Source organism: Molothrus ater, chromosome 17 (assembly GCF_012460135.2).
Source record: "Molothrus ater isolate BHLD 08-10-18 breed brown headed cowbird chromosome 17, BPBGC_Mater_1.1, whole genome shotgun sequence".
Taxonomy (NCBI): Eukaryota; Metazoa; Chordata; class Aves; order Passeriformes; family Icteridae; genus Molothrus; species Molothrus ater.
In genome coordinates, this window is record NC_050494.2 from 4,621,085 (window position 1) to 4,636,796 (window position 15,712).

At 47.2% G+C, this 15,712-nt stretch overlaps 2 protein-coding genes across 4 annotated transcripts in view; both read left to right on the plus strand.

The window, feature by feature from the left end:
* Positions 1 to 8,634, plus strand: part of PPP1R16B (protein phosphatase 1 regulatory subunit 16B) — a 63,470-nt gene extending 54,836 nt beyond the window's left edge. For all 3 annotated transcript variants that reach the window (XM_036395605.1, XM_036395608.2, XM_036395607.1), the window contains exons 7-11: positions 251 to 376; positions 726 to 801; positions 1,178 to 1,307; positions 2,040 to 2,208; positions 2,767 to 8,634. In XM_036395605.1, coding sequence (XP_036251498.1) covers positions 251 to 376; positions 726 to 801; positions 1,178 to 1,307; positions 2,040 to 2,208; positions 2,767 to 3,288 — 1,023 coding nt within the window. In that variant the 3' untranslated portion in view covers positions 3,289 to 8,634. The remainder of the gene's footprint in view (positions 1 to 250; positions 377 to 725; positions 802 to 1,177; positions 1,308 to 2,039; positions 2,209 to 2,766) is intronic.
* A 771-nt stretch (positions 8,635 to 9,405) lies between these two features.
* Positions 9,406 to 15,620, plus strand: LOC118694553 (protein FAM83D-B-like). Its single transcript, XM_036395684.1, is given in 5 exon segments — positions 9,406 to 9,855; positions 12,466 to 12,633; positions 13,338 to 13,462; positions 13,798 to 14,384; positions 14,387 to 15,620. Coding segments are annotated over 5 exon segments (1,695 nt in total). The 3' UTR covers positions 14,752 to 15,620.
* Positions 15,621 to 15,712: the final 92 nt, after the last annotated feature.

Consider the following 15,712-nt stretch of genomic DNA (forward strand, 5'->3'; position numbering starts at 1 on the left):
CATCCATATATCTAAGTTATTCTAAGAACTGTTAAGCAATTTCCTCTCCAAACAGAATTACATGCAGGCAATACTGAGCTCTAATAACAGGAGCAACCTGCTTTTGACCTGGTGCCATCTGCCCAGTGTGAAATGTGCTGCCTGTCCAGCTCTAGGCTCAAACATTATCCAAGAAAATCCTCTGAAACTCTGTGTATAAAACCATCTGTGGTCCTTGCAGGCAGCTCATGCTCTGTTCCTTATCTCCTAGCTGCATATAGCTGCAGCCAATGGTTATCTGCATGCAGCTGAAGTGCTTCTTGACCAGGGGGCAAGCCTGGATGTTAAGGACTGGGATGGCTGGGAACCTCTGCATGCTGCTGCTTTCTGGGGACAGGTAAGGATTTTGCTGTGTCACGTGTGAGGGTGGCATTTCTTCCTGCCTGGACAAACTGTGGAATACTCTGCAAATGGAATAAATCTGAACTGGGGCTGGGCTCTCTGGACAGCATCAGAGAAGATCCCATGGGCTCCAAAAAGAGCTGGTTGCTGAAAAATTTCAGGCAGAGCATGCCAGTGCAAGTGGATGGTGAGAACAATGTTTAACATCACACACATACCAGAGTTATTTGAGGCAAGTTGAACCTGCCTCTCATCTTATTCCAACCTTTCAGCTTTAGGGAGGAAAGCCTAAATTGCCTAAAATACCTCTATCAACTCAACTTGGCTTTCTTTCCATTCTTTAGATGCAGATGGCTGAATTGCTGGTGTCCCATGGGGCTAGTTTGAGTGCCAGGACATCTTTGGATGAGATGCCAATAGGTGAGTTTATGAAGCTTAAAGAAAGAAGTGTTTAAGAAATGGCTGGAGTTCTCACATGGTGCTTTCAGAAGCATTAACATCATGTTTTAGGTATCCTTTTAGAATCAAAGTTAAAGTTTCTTTAACCAAGACTAAAGTTTTGAAGCACCACTTTACTACAGAAAATGCTTCTTCCTGCTCATAAAAAGAAGGAAGAAGGCACATCCCAAGCACCAGGTCTTCCTGCTGTGTTTCCTCTGTTACCCCTTGTGCTTGGGAGCCTCCCTGCTGTTGTGTGCAGCCCTAAGACCTGAGTGTCTAACTAGGAAGGCACAATTAGCAACGTGGTGTTAATGAGAGGATCTGACAAAGGGCTTGGTCTGTGTGTGTGCCATAGATCTGTGTGAAGAGGAGGAATTCAAAGTTCTGCTTCTGGAGCTGAAGCACAAACACGATGTGATCATGAAGTCCCAGATGAGGCACAAATCCTCCCTGAGCCGCAGGACCTCCAGCACGGGCAGCCGGGGGTGAGTTCTGCTCTGCCCTGCAGGTCACCTGGGCCACTGGCCTGGCCACCCAGGTGTATTCTCACCCTGAGGTCAGTGAGAGCAACCCATCTGTCCTTTCTGAATGAAAGGTAGTAGCTCACTTTGGCTGCTGAAAGCAGAGCTCCTTTGAAGTGTGGTTTTTTCACTAGGAAGAGGTGCTCATTCTTGGGGGGGAAATGGTTTTGTGCTGGTGTGGTTTAAGAACTGCCCAGAGCACAGGACCAAATGGTGAGAATTTACTCTGTTAAACCACTGAAACTGGTGTTGGAAATCACTGCTTCAAGTGGACTAACTTGAGATTTTCAGTAGTATGTCACATGGCCAAGATGCAGTGCTGAGACACAGTTTGCAGAGGTCTTTGTGAGATGTTTCTAGACACCAAAGCAGTCCTGCACACCACAAAGCTCCCTAAACAGCCCATGGGCCATTTCCTTCTACATTTACTCCACTGGTTGCAGAATAGGTCCATACGGTGACCTGCATGAACTCTAAAACAAATTTGCAGCGCCAGTTTAGAGCTCCTCAAAATTCCTCCCACCTTCAGTATCCACCTCAGTGCCTTTGCTTTGTGTGGGTGCCAGGAAGCTGAATCCACGTTCCATTCCAGAGGGAGAGGCTGTGAGGAGGAGGAGCAGGTGAGAAGAGCTACAGGCTAAGAGGAAATGTCATGTCCTGCTCACAGCTTTGATGGCCCTTGTCCCTGTCCCACAGGAAGGTGGTGAGGAGGGCCAGCCTTTCGGACAGGACAAACCTTTACAGGAAGGAGTGTGAGAAGGAGGCCATGGTGTGGCAGCAGCTGGGGGCAGCAGAAGAAGGAAGAAACTCGGGTCTCATTGGAGAAATTGGGGAGACTCGGTCTGACCAGGAGAATACAGACCCTGTAAGGAATCTCTTCTCTTTCATGGGGTCACTGAGGAGGGCTGCTGGTGCAGCTTCAGTCACAGTGGGAGGAAGGTGGCTGAAAAATTTGTAGACCTCATCCACCAGGTATAAGCAAAAGACCAAATTCTCGTTTGGTATAAACTGGGATGTCCCACTCAAGTGGAAAGCCTGTTCTGGATGTACAGCTGCATACATAGTTTTGAGATAAAAATGAACCAGGATGCTCCAAAAAAATAGTGTCTGCCTTTCATTCTAAAGCCCACAAGCTGGTAAGCACAAAAGCATTGCAAACATGCTTTGCAGTGACTTGTTTTTAATTAAGTCATTGTCATTTTATGTAGATAAGCGTATTATTTTTGTGTGTGGGGGGGGCCTTCAGAGTTAAGGTTCCATGTCATGATTGGGGCTCACAGTATTAGTGGGGGAATTCAATGTTTGTGCTGCAGCACCTGTCTGGTAGAAAGGCTGAGTGTGAGCAGACTTAGGAGGTTGTCACAGGGATGAACCCTGCAATGGGGAATGGTAGAAAATTCTCTTTCATGTCTCACTGTTACAGAACTCAGTGCTGGAGAACTCCTCCCTCCTCCCGGAGCTAGCGAACAAAAGCACCCAGTGTGACACCGAGATCCCTCTCCAGAATGGACTGATGGCATCTGCCAGCCCTTACCAGTACACCTTTTCCAACGGGGACATTTGGAGCATGCACCCTGAGCCCGACAGCAACCCTGGGCACGTTCTGCCCTACAGCAGCCCCGGGCTGCCCGAGGCACCGCAGCTCTGGGGCACCTACAAGGAGCACAACCACCAAACGCTGTCGGAGCTGAAGAGGCAGCGAGCTGCAGCCAAGCTGCTCCAGCACCCCTTCCTCAGCACCCACTTCAGCACTGGCATGGCAGGAGTTGCTGAGAACGTGGCCGAGGCCAAGTCGCACTTAATGGAATCCAGGACTTCTCCCTACAGCTCCAATGGGACCTCAGTGTATTACACAGTGTCCAGTGGGGATCCGCCCCTCTTGAAATTCAAAGCTCCCATGGAGGAAATGGAAGAGAAGGTGCATGGGTGCTGCAGGATTTCCTAGTCTGGTCTGTGTCTCACCCCAGAGTGGACAGCAGATGTGGGTTGGATCTATCACAGTGGCCAGGTTGTTTGCATTTCAAAGGGAGAATTTGGTTATGGACATCCTGACTGTGGCAGCCTTGTTCATCTCAAATTGTACTTTACCCTGCCAATTACTTCCATTGCAGCTGCATGAGTAATGCAGGTGGAGCAAGGCTCTTAGGAGGGATGCACATCAATGTGATGTCAAAAGAGTCTCCTGAGTCTTGCTCCCTGGGGAAGAAGGTATGGTGGGCTGCCTCCCCATCCTTGGGAAGCCATGAGATGCCTTGGAACAAAGAAAGGATCTGAATTCAAATCTTTGTGTCTGAGCCTCTTGCTGTAAGTCACTGAGCAGCTGGAAGGTGACAGTTCAGACCTGTGTTGTCACTCTTGGGGGCTGCACATATCCAGCCCCCACATGAAGTTTGCAAGAGTGGACAGAACTGTTTTCTACACAGCTGGATCCAGCACTTCCTGGGCTGGAGCAACAAGCAAGCACAGATGCTGCACCTAGGAAGTTTGCAAGGTGTTACCTCCTTGCAGTGACAGCTCACCATCACAAACTGTGCACTGGCTGGGTCCTGTTCTGCTCTGTCAGCTCGTCACTGCAGACTGCCATCAGGTTTGAAGCAGAACTTTCCCTGGAACAGGCTTCACTCAATAGGCTTTAAAACTGATGTTGCAATAAAGGGGCCCTGGCAATAGAATTTTACTGCAATAAAATACTGACAAAGGTCTATATTGGATAAGTAATTTAAAAAACTTATTTGTACTATTTAGACTCTTAATTTGTTAAAACTGAAAAGACTTTTGTTGATCTCACTTTCCTATTGATTCTGTTTGTTTACTCTGTATGCTCAACACAGATAGTAGGGGCAATATGCTTTGTGTTCTGATTTTTTCTGGATTTCCAGAACCACAGGGCTCAGGAGGGATGGGAAGGAAAGGCTTGCCAACACTAACCCAGGAAGGCCATGAAAGCATTTCTAATCCCATAGATGTGAATGACACTTGCATGAACCTGCAGTCTTTGGCTGAGAAATAACTGTGACCATTGCTGTGGTAGCTGCAGCAGGACAGGAGATGTTTTGTTCTGTTTTCCACCTCCCATGCTGAAGCTGTCAGCAGTGGGTAGCATCTGGCAGAGGAAGGTTTAAATGCCTCTGTGTCTGGGGGAGTTGCCTGACACTTAACAAAGCCTCTGTGCTGTAGAGCAGCTGCAGTGCCAACACTGTCTTGGTGGAGTTCACGTGAGCTCTGACAGACACTGGCACGGGGTCACCTGGGGGTTTGGCACTGGCTTTGCAGCAACTTCAGGCTTTGTGTACCTGGGGGAGGTGAGAGGAGAGTGTGGGGCAGCTCTGAGGAACTGGCCACACTTCAGTTGTATCTCAGAAATAACTGTAAATCTCTAATTCCTCTGCACAGGGGAGCTGTCACACACGTAACTGTTTGCCTGCATGAATATGTGTCTTCTTGGGCAGCTTAAATTCCAAATACTGAAGACATGAACCTGTTTGGGTCTCTGTAAGCCTCAGTGGATTAAATCCAGCTCATGTAGTTGTGCTTCAGCCAAGCAAGAGCAAATGCACCTTCCACTCATTTTCCTTTTATCTGGCACCTGTTGGACACCAATATTCCCTTCCACATGTACTCTCCCTCTGTGGGGATCCTCACAGCCTTAACTTTTTTCTAGGCTATAAAAAGTTGACTGAGGCTGCCAGTGACTGTTAAGTGCTACCCTCTGCCCCCCATCAAATCCCCCAGTGCTGGGGCTGAACACATTCCCATGCAGGGCTCTGGGCTCCTCGAGGCAGCAGAGGTGGCTGTTGTGTGTCACCACCACTGCCACACTGTGCAGGTGACACCTTTGGACCTGGGAGGTACCAAGCTGACAATTCAATGGTTTGAATTGTAAGCAGATAGAATTCTCTTTCCTCTCCAGTTTCAGGTGCAAACTAGAAAGTGGTAGCAGTTGATCTGGTTCACTTAAAACCCCAGTTCTGCTACAGGCAGAGCTTGAAGCATTCAGGGAAGTTGGGCTCCCTCCATTGTTGAAACATAAGCTAATTATAGAACTAGGAAATGCTTCTTGTGCTTGACCTTAAGGGATTTTTAAAGTCATTCTCTAGTAGTAAGAGGATGATTTGGTAACAGGAAAGGCTTTACTGCATTTGTGTGTGGTTGACAGTGGATCTTCTGATTACCTTGAGTAAATTATTCTGGGATAACACCAAGTGTGGCCTGGCTGTTGTTCAGAACAGGGGAGATGATTCTTTCAGGTGCCTCTCTTCTCCCATGGTGGTGAGGTTTGTCTCTCCACATCCATCCTGATGAGATTTCTGAACTCTAACAAATTTTGGTGCCGCTATCTACTAGGTTGTGTATGGTGCAAAACCTGGGCCCAGATGTTGCCTTCCCTCCCAGCAAAGGAGGAGTAGGGCCCTTTTCCTTCTCAGAGCAACTTTGTGCTAGCAAGTGTATTGAACCCTGCCTGATTCCAAGGAAATGAAAAGGAGATCACTGAATGCAATAGTGTAAAGTAGTTGGAGGCTTCTTTTCACTGAGAGCTATTAATGGGTTAAAACTGCAGGAAACCAGTCCATTTTAGATAAACAGCTTTTTGGCTTCCACTGGTATTTCACATAAGTAAAACTCTGGGAACTCATCATCCTAGCTCGGAATCCAGTGGTGCTTGATCAAATGTAATCCATTCTTAATCAGACAGGAGAGTTATTAATGGCAAGAGGCAGTAATGGATAAATCTTGCAGGATATATTTCACAGCCCTGCCAAGTATTTACCTGCCACTGGCTTTGGGCTGAAGCTGCACCAGGGTGTGAGCTGGAAGGCTATTGAAGAATAGCCTGGACTGGATTCATGCTTCTGTGTGGTGACATTTGGGATATAATGGTCACTGCCTGTGCAGCACTGGCAGGGCTGTTGGTTGTAGGTCTGGGATGAGGGATTCTGTAAGGTGGATAATTAACTTGCTTCTGGTGGACTATTTTGTGGAGAAAAACAGGCTTTTGGGGGAATAAAAACACAGATTCTGTACATGGGCATTGTAGCAGCCTACCTCCAGGAATAACACTTTTCATTGTAAAATTTAGCAGTGTTACAACAATAGTGGGGGTTTGATATCTGTGTGTTTTAAAGGCCATCCCAGAGGAAAGCTCTGAGGTACAGAGCAGAGAGCACTTGGCTGTTTCATTGGATCTTAATATGGCTGAAAATCTGTAAAACCTAGAAATCATGTTGTGACTGGCATGTCTTAGTTTATTAGAGAAGCGTTTGAGGTTTTTATGATTTACTGAATAGTTTTAAGATCAATAAATATCTTATTACAGATTCAAGGCCAGATTAGAGTCCCAGTTCAGTTACCAGTGAGCCAAAGGTTGAAGTTGTTCATAGAGACTGTGCAAAGATCTGAGGATGTGAATGTACTGACAGGTCTGTTGCAGGCAGAGCTGCATGAGAATAACCCTTCCTTTTCCTCACATTTTCCTGTGTGCTGAATTTGTACTGTTTCTAGTGGTTGATGAGAGCAGTTTTACATTCCACGTTGAAAGAAATGTGTTAGATAAAGAAAAAGGTGTCTTTCAAAACAATGTCTCTACTTTGGTGGGCTCAGCACTGAAATGTTAGATAAGGGCTTAAGTCCCATTGCTGGGATCTGTTTGAAATCAGACCTGAATCTGTGTTTCACATACCACATGATGTGATTTCAGCCCATTAAATTTCACTTCTTTGGTGCTCCTGAATCTTAAAACCCTCCCAGTTTTGGGAAGAACTGAGTCTAGCTGATGTGATTCTGTGCCATCTTGGAGGTGTGGTTGAAGAACCACCTGGATGAGGAACTCCTGGTAGGGAAGGAGAAGAGCATGGCAGGGCAATAGCAATAATGACTCAGTGCAATACTCAGTGGAGGCAGTGAATTCTTGAGTTTATTGAGCAGGATCTTATTTCATGGGGTTGAAATCCCTTAAAAGCTCCAGAATGACATTATAACTTCTGCCTAGTGTCTTTTTTCTTCAGTCTTGGAGCTCTGATTACCCCCATCATCCCTGCTGGAAGTAAATCAGTTACCATGGAAAGGGGAATATCCTGAGAAAGCAATAGCACTGGTCTCCAGTGAGCCATGGATGAACTGTCTGTCTGCTGGAAGGTTTCTCCCTATACCTGGGTTATTTCTGTGCCTTATACTTGCTAAAGGTAACTCGTCTCTGGAAGGTTTGTGGTGACTATACAGTTCTTGCTGATCTTTAACTTGGAGACTTTTGCCAGGGGATCACAGTCCAGAGCATGCCAGATTGTGACATTATTCGTTGCTCTTTCAATTTCTCTCATGATTGCCACTTCTCTCTTCCTAAATGCACAGAAAGGAAATGCACAGGAGCTTCATTGTATTTTAACAAATCACATTGACTGCTTTGGTGTGTCAGTTCTCTACAGGCAGAATCCAGAACATGCTTGCAGCAGCAAGGTCTCATCCCTTACACCAGAACACATTTACATTTTTTGGTTTGTTTTGCTGTGCGACAGAACAGTTCTCCCTGGTTGTTCTTCACCTTTATTCTCTTTTCATGTTGGCCAAACTGCCAATGGACTTCTCAGTTCCCTCACACAATTCAAGTACCACTGGGCTCTCTGGGCAACATCTGCCATGGCACAATTATGACCTAGAACATTTTGCTGTATTTCAACCACGGAAGCTGTAGCAGAGGAGGCTCTGCTCAAGATACCTGTTCCCAAAGCCACACCAATGCAATGATCTCCACCCACAGCTGGAGGGGACACACGGGTTTTTAAACAGTGCAGATGCAGCCTTAGCATTGCCACCACCACGTCTTCAGCCTTTAGATTGCAGTGTGAGGTTGCAGGAGTGTGGATAAGCCTGGTACAGGACAGTAAGAGATGATGGCAAGCCTTCTGCAATAACTCGTAATTCCATTGATCAGTAGTAAACCATGTACAGATAAAACTTGATGAAATGTATTTTATGTGAAGAAAAAAAATAATGTAAGAACTGTATATTGTATTAGCAGCTTTGTGTATAAAATGGCATTTTGGCAATCAGAGTCTAATATATTTAAAACTTTTTTTAAAAAAGGATATTTGATATTGTATGGAATTGACTTTATTGCTACTGTAAGTATGAAGATGGTTTCTTAACATGTTGAAGCAATGCATAAAATCTTAAACTTTATGTAAAACTCATGCCAAAAGCGTATGTTTGACAGTATTAGCACCTGACTCAGTGTCTTTAATAGAGAGATTGAATTTTTTAATTTAAAAATTATATTAAATTTCTTTAATAATACAAACATGCCACTGAGGGGTTTTTTTTGGTTGGTTGGTTGGTTGGTTTGAGTTTTGGCACTCTGTTATATTTCTCTGCCTCTCAGCTGTCTACAACCGGGGGAGATCTAGAGGAATAAATCTAGGCAGTGGGTGGGTGTAACTTTTGGTTTCAAATGCAGATCTCAGGAAGTGTTTGGTCAATGCTCTCAGGGCCATGGTGGCATTCTTGGTGCTGCCCTGTGCATGGCCGGAAATTGGACTTTGATGAGTCTTGGCGATCCCTTCCAGCACGGAATATTCTGTGAAGTGGCAGCAGTTGGAGCTGGAGACAAGCTGGACAGCCAAACCTGTGCCTGCCTTCCATGGCAGCGTTCAAGGCCTTTAGCTCCAGCATTTGTTAGCACGCGTCTGTACGAGCGCCCCTCTCAGAGGGGTTGGATTCCGTTCAGGGCAAAAGCTCCGCGATCCCTGCCCGTCCCCTTAAGGGCAGCGGGGCTCGGGCAGGGCTGTCCCCGGCCAGGAGCTCCATTGAAGGGCAACGGGACTCGGGCAGGGCTGTCCCGGCTCCACTCAAGGACAGCGGGCTCGGGCAGGGCTGTCCCGGCTCCATTGAAGGGCAGCAGGGCTGTCCCCAGCCGGGATCTCCGTCCCGGTCCCGCCCGGCGGAGGCGGTGCCCTCCTGCCCGAGCCAACGGCGGCGCGGGGCGGGGAAGGCTCCTCCAGCGGCGGCCGCGCTGTTTGGATTCAAACTCTGCACAAAGCGATCCCGGCGGGGAAGGAGCCGCGCTCCGGCCATGGCCAACGCGTCGCAGTGTCTGGAGGAGGGCTCGGGGCGCTGGCCGCCGCCGGCCGGGCCGTACAGCGAGGCGCAGCGGCTGGCGCTGGAGGAGCTGGTGGCGGGCGGCCCCGAGGCGCTGCGCGCTTTCCTGCGGCGGGAGCAGCTGCCGCCCTTCCTGTCGGAGCCCGAGGTGCAGGACATCGCTCGGGCCGCGCTGCCGCCCGCCGCGGGCCCGGAGCCGGCGGCCGAGCCCTCGGCCGGAGCCTCGCTGGACGCCTCGTCGCTCACCTACTTCCCCGAGCGCTCGGAGCTGGAGCCGCCCGCGCTGGAGCTGGGCTGGCCGGGCTTCGCCAGCGGCGCCTTCCGCGGGCTGACGCGGGTGGAGGCGCATTTCCAGCCCGGCTGCGGGGACAGCATCTACGGCTGCAAGGAGGCGGTGCGGCGCCAGATCCGCTCCGCCCGGCAGGTGAGTGAGAGAGTGAGTGAGTGAGTGAGTGAGTGAGTGAGTGAGTGAGTGAGTGAGTGAGTGAGTGAGTGAGTGCCCGAGGAGCTCCCTTCCTTGCCCTGCCCTGCCCTGCCCGGGGTCCCTCTCCCCTGGGTCTGCGTGCGCATCAAGAATCGGCACCGCTGAGCGTCGCCATGGGACACCGAGCAAAGCCAAGTGGCTTTAAAACCCTTGTCGAGCAGACAGCGTCGTTGAGGAGGACAAGCTCGAAAATGCAGAAGAAGTGGCACTCTGCTGCATCTGCGAGCCCTCCCTTTCCCGGGTGCTCTGGGTGATGCGCCCAGCGCTTCTGCCCTGGCCAGCATAGCCGCTGGATCCAGCTGACCCTGCTTTCAGGGAGCAAAAGGTCTCCTGTTCAAGAGTCCCCACTGATGGTCTCTGCCACACAGGTGCGCTTGCAGAAACTTCCTTTAAAGGTGTGACACAGAAAAAGCCTCTTCTATAAGAGAAGGGTACCTATAGATATAACACCGTGACTGTATTTTCCTTCCTTAGCTCGCTAAGTGACGTACAGAACTGCTTTTGACAGGACTTTCTCCCCACAGGAGTGAACGCTTTTGTTCTGATGCACAGTATGGCTTGAAAACCACGTGGCGTAGGAACTTGTAACTGTTCCCTGTAACTCATTGCATTCCCGGAGTTTATAGCCTGCAACTGTAATCCCAGCCGGGAACCACCCTTCTCCTTAGCAGCCATTCCATTGGCTCAGCTAAAATTTAAATGTGTAGCTTCCTTTTTGGGTGGCCAGATGAAGCAACCTCTGTCTCTTTGTGTAACGTGCACGGCACACCCTGAATCAGCAACCGAGCTTAGGCTCTACTCCCTTGCGAGGGCAGGAGCTTAGGGAGTGTGCGAGGATGACATGAACGACGGGCTCCTTGCCAGAAACGGTCCCAGAGGAAGCTCTGTTCTCAAACAATCCCTACAGGTATATGAGACCAGTCTGGTAACTCGAGTGAACACCATAAAGGCATTCATTCCCCCCAAAAGCTGTACTTGTTTGTAATATTGTTCTTGCAGCATCCTGGCAAACACCTTCCCTCCCTCTGAGCCAAGAGCAAGGCAAGCTGCTCCTGCCCTGTTTGTGGCTGTGCCTGATCCAGGGAGAATTTTTGTGGACATAAATGGGCATGTTTGACACACTAAGATTTACTGAATGTCAGATTCCGTGTGATACTTCTCAATAATTTCTGAGTTCCTCAAGTTAATGTGAAGACTGGGAAAACTCCAGATGCTGCATAATTTCTTCCCTAATTAATGCACTCAAATGCAGTTAGTTCAAGTGAGTGCTGTGATCTTGTCCTTGCTATCCTGAATGGATGACTGGAGAAAAGGTTTTTCTGTCTTTCCTCTAAACATTTTGGGCAAACCTGTATTTCTTTTTCAGCTGCTAATTCTGGGACTAGAATTATCAAACATGCTGTGAATTGAGCTGTCATCTGAAGGCATCATTGTTCCCAAGGATTTAGTGTGAATTGTTTTGTTTTCAGGGGTGGTTTTCTCACTTGTCTGGTCTTGTCAAAAGCATCTTATTGGTTTTTAATCTTCTTCAACACTTAGACAAGTGATTGGGTGGCAAGAAACTCAGAACACACGCAAGAAGCACCAACATAAAGTAACTTTATCTAGAAATACCCATGTGCTTGTGCATGTTATATGACAGAACTCAGCCAAGCAGAACCAGTGCCTTAGGGAGCAGGAGAGAAGTGGGAATGCAGAGCTCAGCCTGTTCCTGTGGGAAAGGTTTCCTCTGAGTACAGGCTGTGCCACACACAGAGCAGCTGTGTTGCATGCCTATACACCTTGGGTGTGCTGCAGCAGCCTCCATCTGATAAGGGCAGGTGCCAGGTACTCACAGTGGTTGTATTCTCATTGTTCTTTACGCTGGTTTAATAGAAAAGTGGAAAATTCAGTCATAGAGCTGAATCCTTTATATCTTTGTGTCCCTACACAGAAGTGGTTTGGGAGGGTGAGAACTCGAGCACCAAGTGTGTGAGGTGGCTCTGAATTAGCTGGAGAGATGGTTCATAAATGTGATATTCCCATTTTAGGATTTGCCTTTTTGAAAGAACTGTTGGGTGAGTGGAGGGACTTCCTGTGAAGGTAAGGGATATAAACTCAGTAAGACCAGGAAGAGTCTGGAAATCAGCTGGAGTTTGTGAGCTCTGACAGCAAGGAGGCCATTTGAGCTAATTCTCCTGTAGCTGCTTGAAACACTGGGAGAACAGGTGTGGAGATGGTTTATCTTGAGATTTGTCAGATTCTGCTGTGATTGCTTCCCCAGCCTAGCCACACTACAGGGGGTTGTGTAGGAAAGGAGAATGTGAAGGTGTACAAAAGCAGCAGACAGAGGAATAACCTCTTCAGGCCTTTGCTTTGCATGCTGGGGCACAATGAATTTACAGGAGTGTTGTGGGAATATAGAAATCTTTTAGAGCTTGCTAGAGCCTGTGCAGCAGGACAAGGAAATGCATGAGACCCTGATGATAACAGCAAGAGAAAATGCTTGGGGGAGGCAGTGGTCTTGTGTAAAATAAGTCCCTCGAGTAAGTGGTGTGGCTTTCCTTGCAGGTGATTGCCCTTGTGATGGATTCCTTCACAGATATTGAGATCTTCAGTGACCTTCAGGATGCCTATAACAACCGCCAAGTCCCAGTCTACATCCTCCTTGACCAGGACTCTGTACCCCATTTCTTGGAAATGTGCAACAATTTGGGAGTTTGTCCTGAGCAGGAAAGTGTAAGTACTAAATTGGGGTCCGTGTGGTTTGTTTTTAGTTTTGTGGTGCAGTGTATGCATATCAAAGAAGCCTTTCTACAAAGCATCAGACTGCCTTGAAAGGCCAAAGCAACCTGTCTGTTGCCCATATGTAGGAGCTACAACCCTGATGTGTACCAGCCCCATTTGCTGTGTGCACTGGGATCCCTATCCTGAGGATGCAGCAATTTTCAGGGATTTAATTTTGCAATGTTTAAATAGTTTTATTCTTTGGCTCAAGGAACTGCTTGCTAAGCAAAACAGAAACGTGGGAAGCTGAAGGGTGGTACAGCTCTGGTACCATCTGCTTTCTTTCCTAATACTTTCTTTTAAGAGGGTTTGGGTGATGTGAGCCAGGTGATTTGCTTACTGCTGTGAATATAAATGGACATGGCTGTGTTATGGCTTGGATAGGCTTCTGTTCAGTGCAGTAAGTTTCTCTGGAGAGGGAAAAACACTCCTGCCTTCCTGTGCAGTAACTAATTGGAACTGACTGTTGTCACCTAATCTAACAGCAATTTAGCACTGTGTGACTAAAACCACTCATACACAGACTGTATAAAAAAGTTCATTACATTCTATCTTCCATACTGTGCTTAGCTGCTTTTAAGTAAAATTCCTAATCAAAAGTTTTTGGAAGTTAACTTAAATTTGATGTCACTTTTTTCCTTTCTTTTCTGAACCAGATGATGAGAGTTCGAACTCTCACAGGGAGCACGTACTACATGAGGTCAGGTGCCAAAATTGTTGGGAAAGCCAAGGAGAAGTTCATGTTAATTGATGGCATTAGAGTGGCAACAGGCTCCTACAGGCAAGTATTGGGGGTCTGCTGGTGCCCAGTGAAGCTGTAGAAATGGAGATTTGCTGCAAAAGGATGCATTAACTTTGCTGTTTGTCCTGTGTTAATGAGTGCCAATGGCACATGGACCAGCTGAGTCCAAGTGGGGCTGACACCAATCTGAAAACACCTTTGGAAAACTGGTTTACTCAACTTTTGGCCATGGCTAAATAGAGTTCTTTCTGCAGAAATTAATAGCCTGTTGACTTCTTCCCTTACCTTCATTTTTAAACTGAGTCTTGCTGTCTGTAGCTGCACTGCTGAAATGCATTGGAGATTAACTGTGAGTCTTGGTTTGTTTTCAACAGTTTCACATGGTCTGATGGGAAGCTGAACAGCAGCAACTTGCTGGTGTTGTCAGGTCAAGTGGTTGAGCACTTTGACCTCCAGTTCAGGATTCTTTATGCCCAGTCACTGCCCATCAGCCCAAAGCGACTGTCCAGCTGCAGGAACAGTGGCATGTTTGATCACCTGCTGACCAGAACAGAATCCTCCAAAGAATATACTGTGGAAGGCAACTTGAGAGCAGAATTTGCCAGACTGTCTAGCACGCCAAAGAAATTGCTGGAAAAAGCAGATCAAACTGAATATACTCCTGCAGGAAAGCTTTGCAACCTGCAGCTTTCTTGCCTGTGTGAAGAGGAGTCGTTCAGCAATCAAGTGGGCACAGTGGAACAGAGAAGTGCATCAACTCAAACTGGCCCGTGGGAAGAGATGGCAGCTGTGACCAAATGCAATGCAGCCACTCAGGCCAGCACTGCCACAGCAGACAGTGGCACTCAGGCTTCTGTCACGGCCAGAGGGACAGGCACTCAGACATCCATTTTGCTGAAGACTGCAGTGACACAGACAAAGGAAGAGGAGGGCACAGAAACACCCCTCCTTCCCAGAAAGTTTTCAAAGAAGAGTATTTTCTGTCTGCGAAGGCCATATCCAGCTCTAGTCTGCAATCATTGTCTTCATCATCGTCCCAGTGCTCTCTTGCAAGCTCTACAGGCTCAATATCCTCTCTCCGCTCCTTTGAATATTCCAGTAGTCACAGGGCACAATATTTCCAAAAACTGCACAAAGAGAGGCAGTTCCACTACTCCACCATCAGGTCGAAGCTGAGCCACATGGTGGCCATCCTGTCCCGGCGGGGCCGTGTCCCTGCCACCTACCTGAGCCAGGTCCCTGCCGGGGGCAGCCTGAAGCAGAGGCGCGACATCAGCGCCAGCCTGCACAGCCTGCGCCACGCCTCGCTCTATTCCCTCAGTAAATGATTCCTGCCCTGACCACACACCACGCAAAGCCCAGGCTCAAGTTGCTGTCACTTTGTACCTAAAATTCTTCCATTTCCGTCCAGCACTTTTATTTCTTCGATACTTTTTTAATACACCACTCTCCAGCACTTTGTTTTATAGTATGCAGTGTAAGTGATGAAAAAGAGACATTATATAGTAACAACTTAGAGGTTCCTCTTGTATGGATTAGAGGTGAAGATCATTTTAATTTTGGGTATTTAACTTCAAAACTGAACTTGTTACTGCTTTCCAGGATTGCTAATGCCCTAGTTTTAATTTATGTAAACTTGGAAAAATCTGAGTCACACTGAACTTGCTCAGAGTAGCTTTGGAGATCTATGTTATATCAAGGAATTATATTATATCAAGGAATTCTCAATCTTTTTTTTTCCAATACTGACTTTTATTTCTACTTTATCTTTGACAGGAGAGGAATCAGCTTTTACAAAGAGCCATGAAGCTGATTTTATTCTAACTTCTGTGATTTATATGTTACTCTTCCACTCAAGTTGCAAAGAGGGTTGAAACAGTTGCAGGTTATCTTCAACTGTATTATTTTTCCTTTCTTTAAGCCTCCTGAAACAGAATGAGCTAACTAGCCCTCTGGTTTGATCATGCTCAGGTGCCTTTGTTTAGAGATATATAAATATATGTATGTGTGTATGTGTGTGTGTGTGTGTTTCCTTCTTTGCAGTGGGCTCCAAGGCGAGACAATCACTGAGGGCATGTGACAAAGCCCCTGTTCAAAAGTAAACTGACAAATGCACTACAGAATGTTATGGGTTATGTTGGGTAATGTTAATTTACAAGTAACCGTAGGAAATAAATAAACATTTTTCTCTTTTTAACTTTGCTGTCTGAAATACTCTTTCCTGCTCATCATTTTTTCACTACTAACTTGGTTTGAGGAGCTAAAGTGCCACTCTAGTTTTTGAAGATA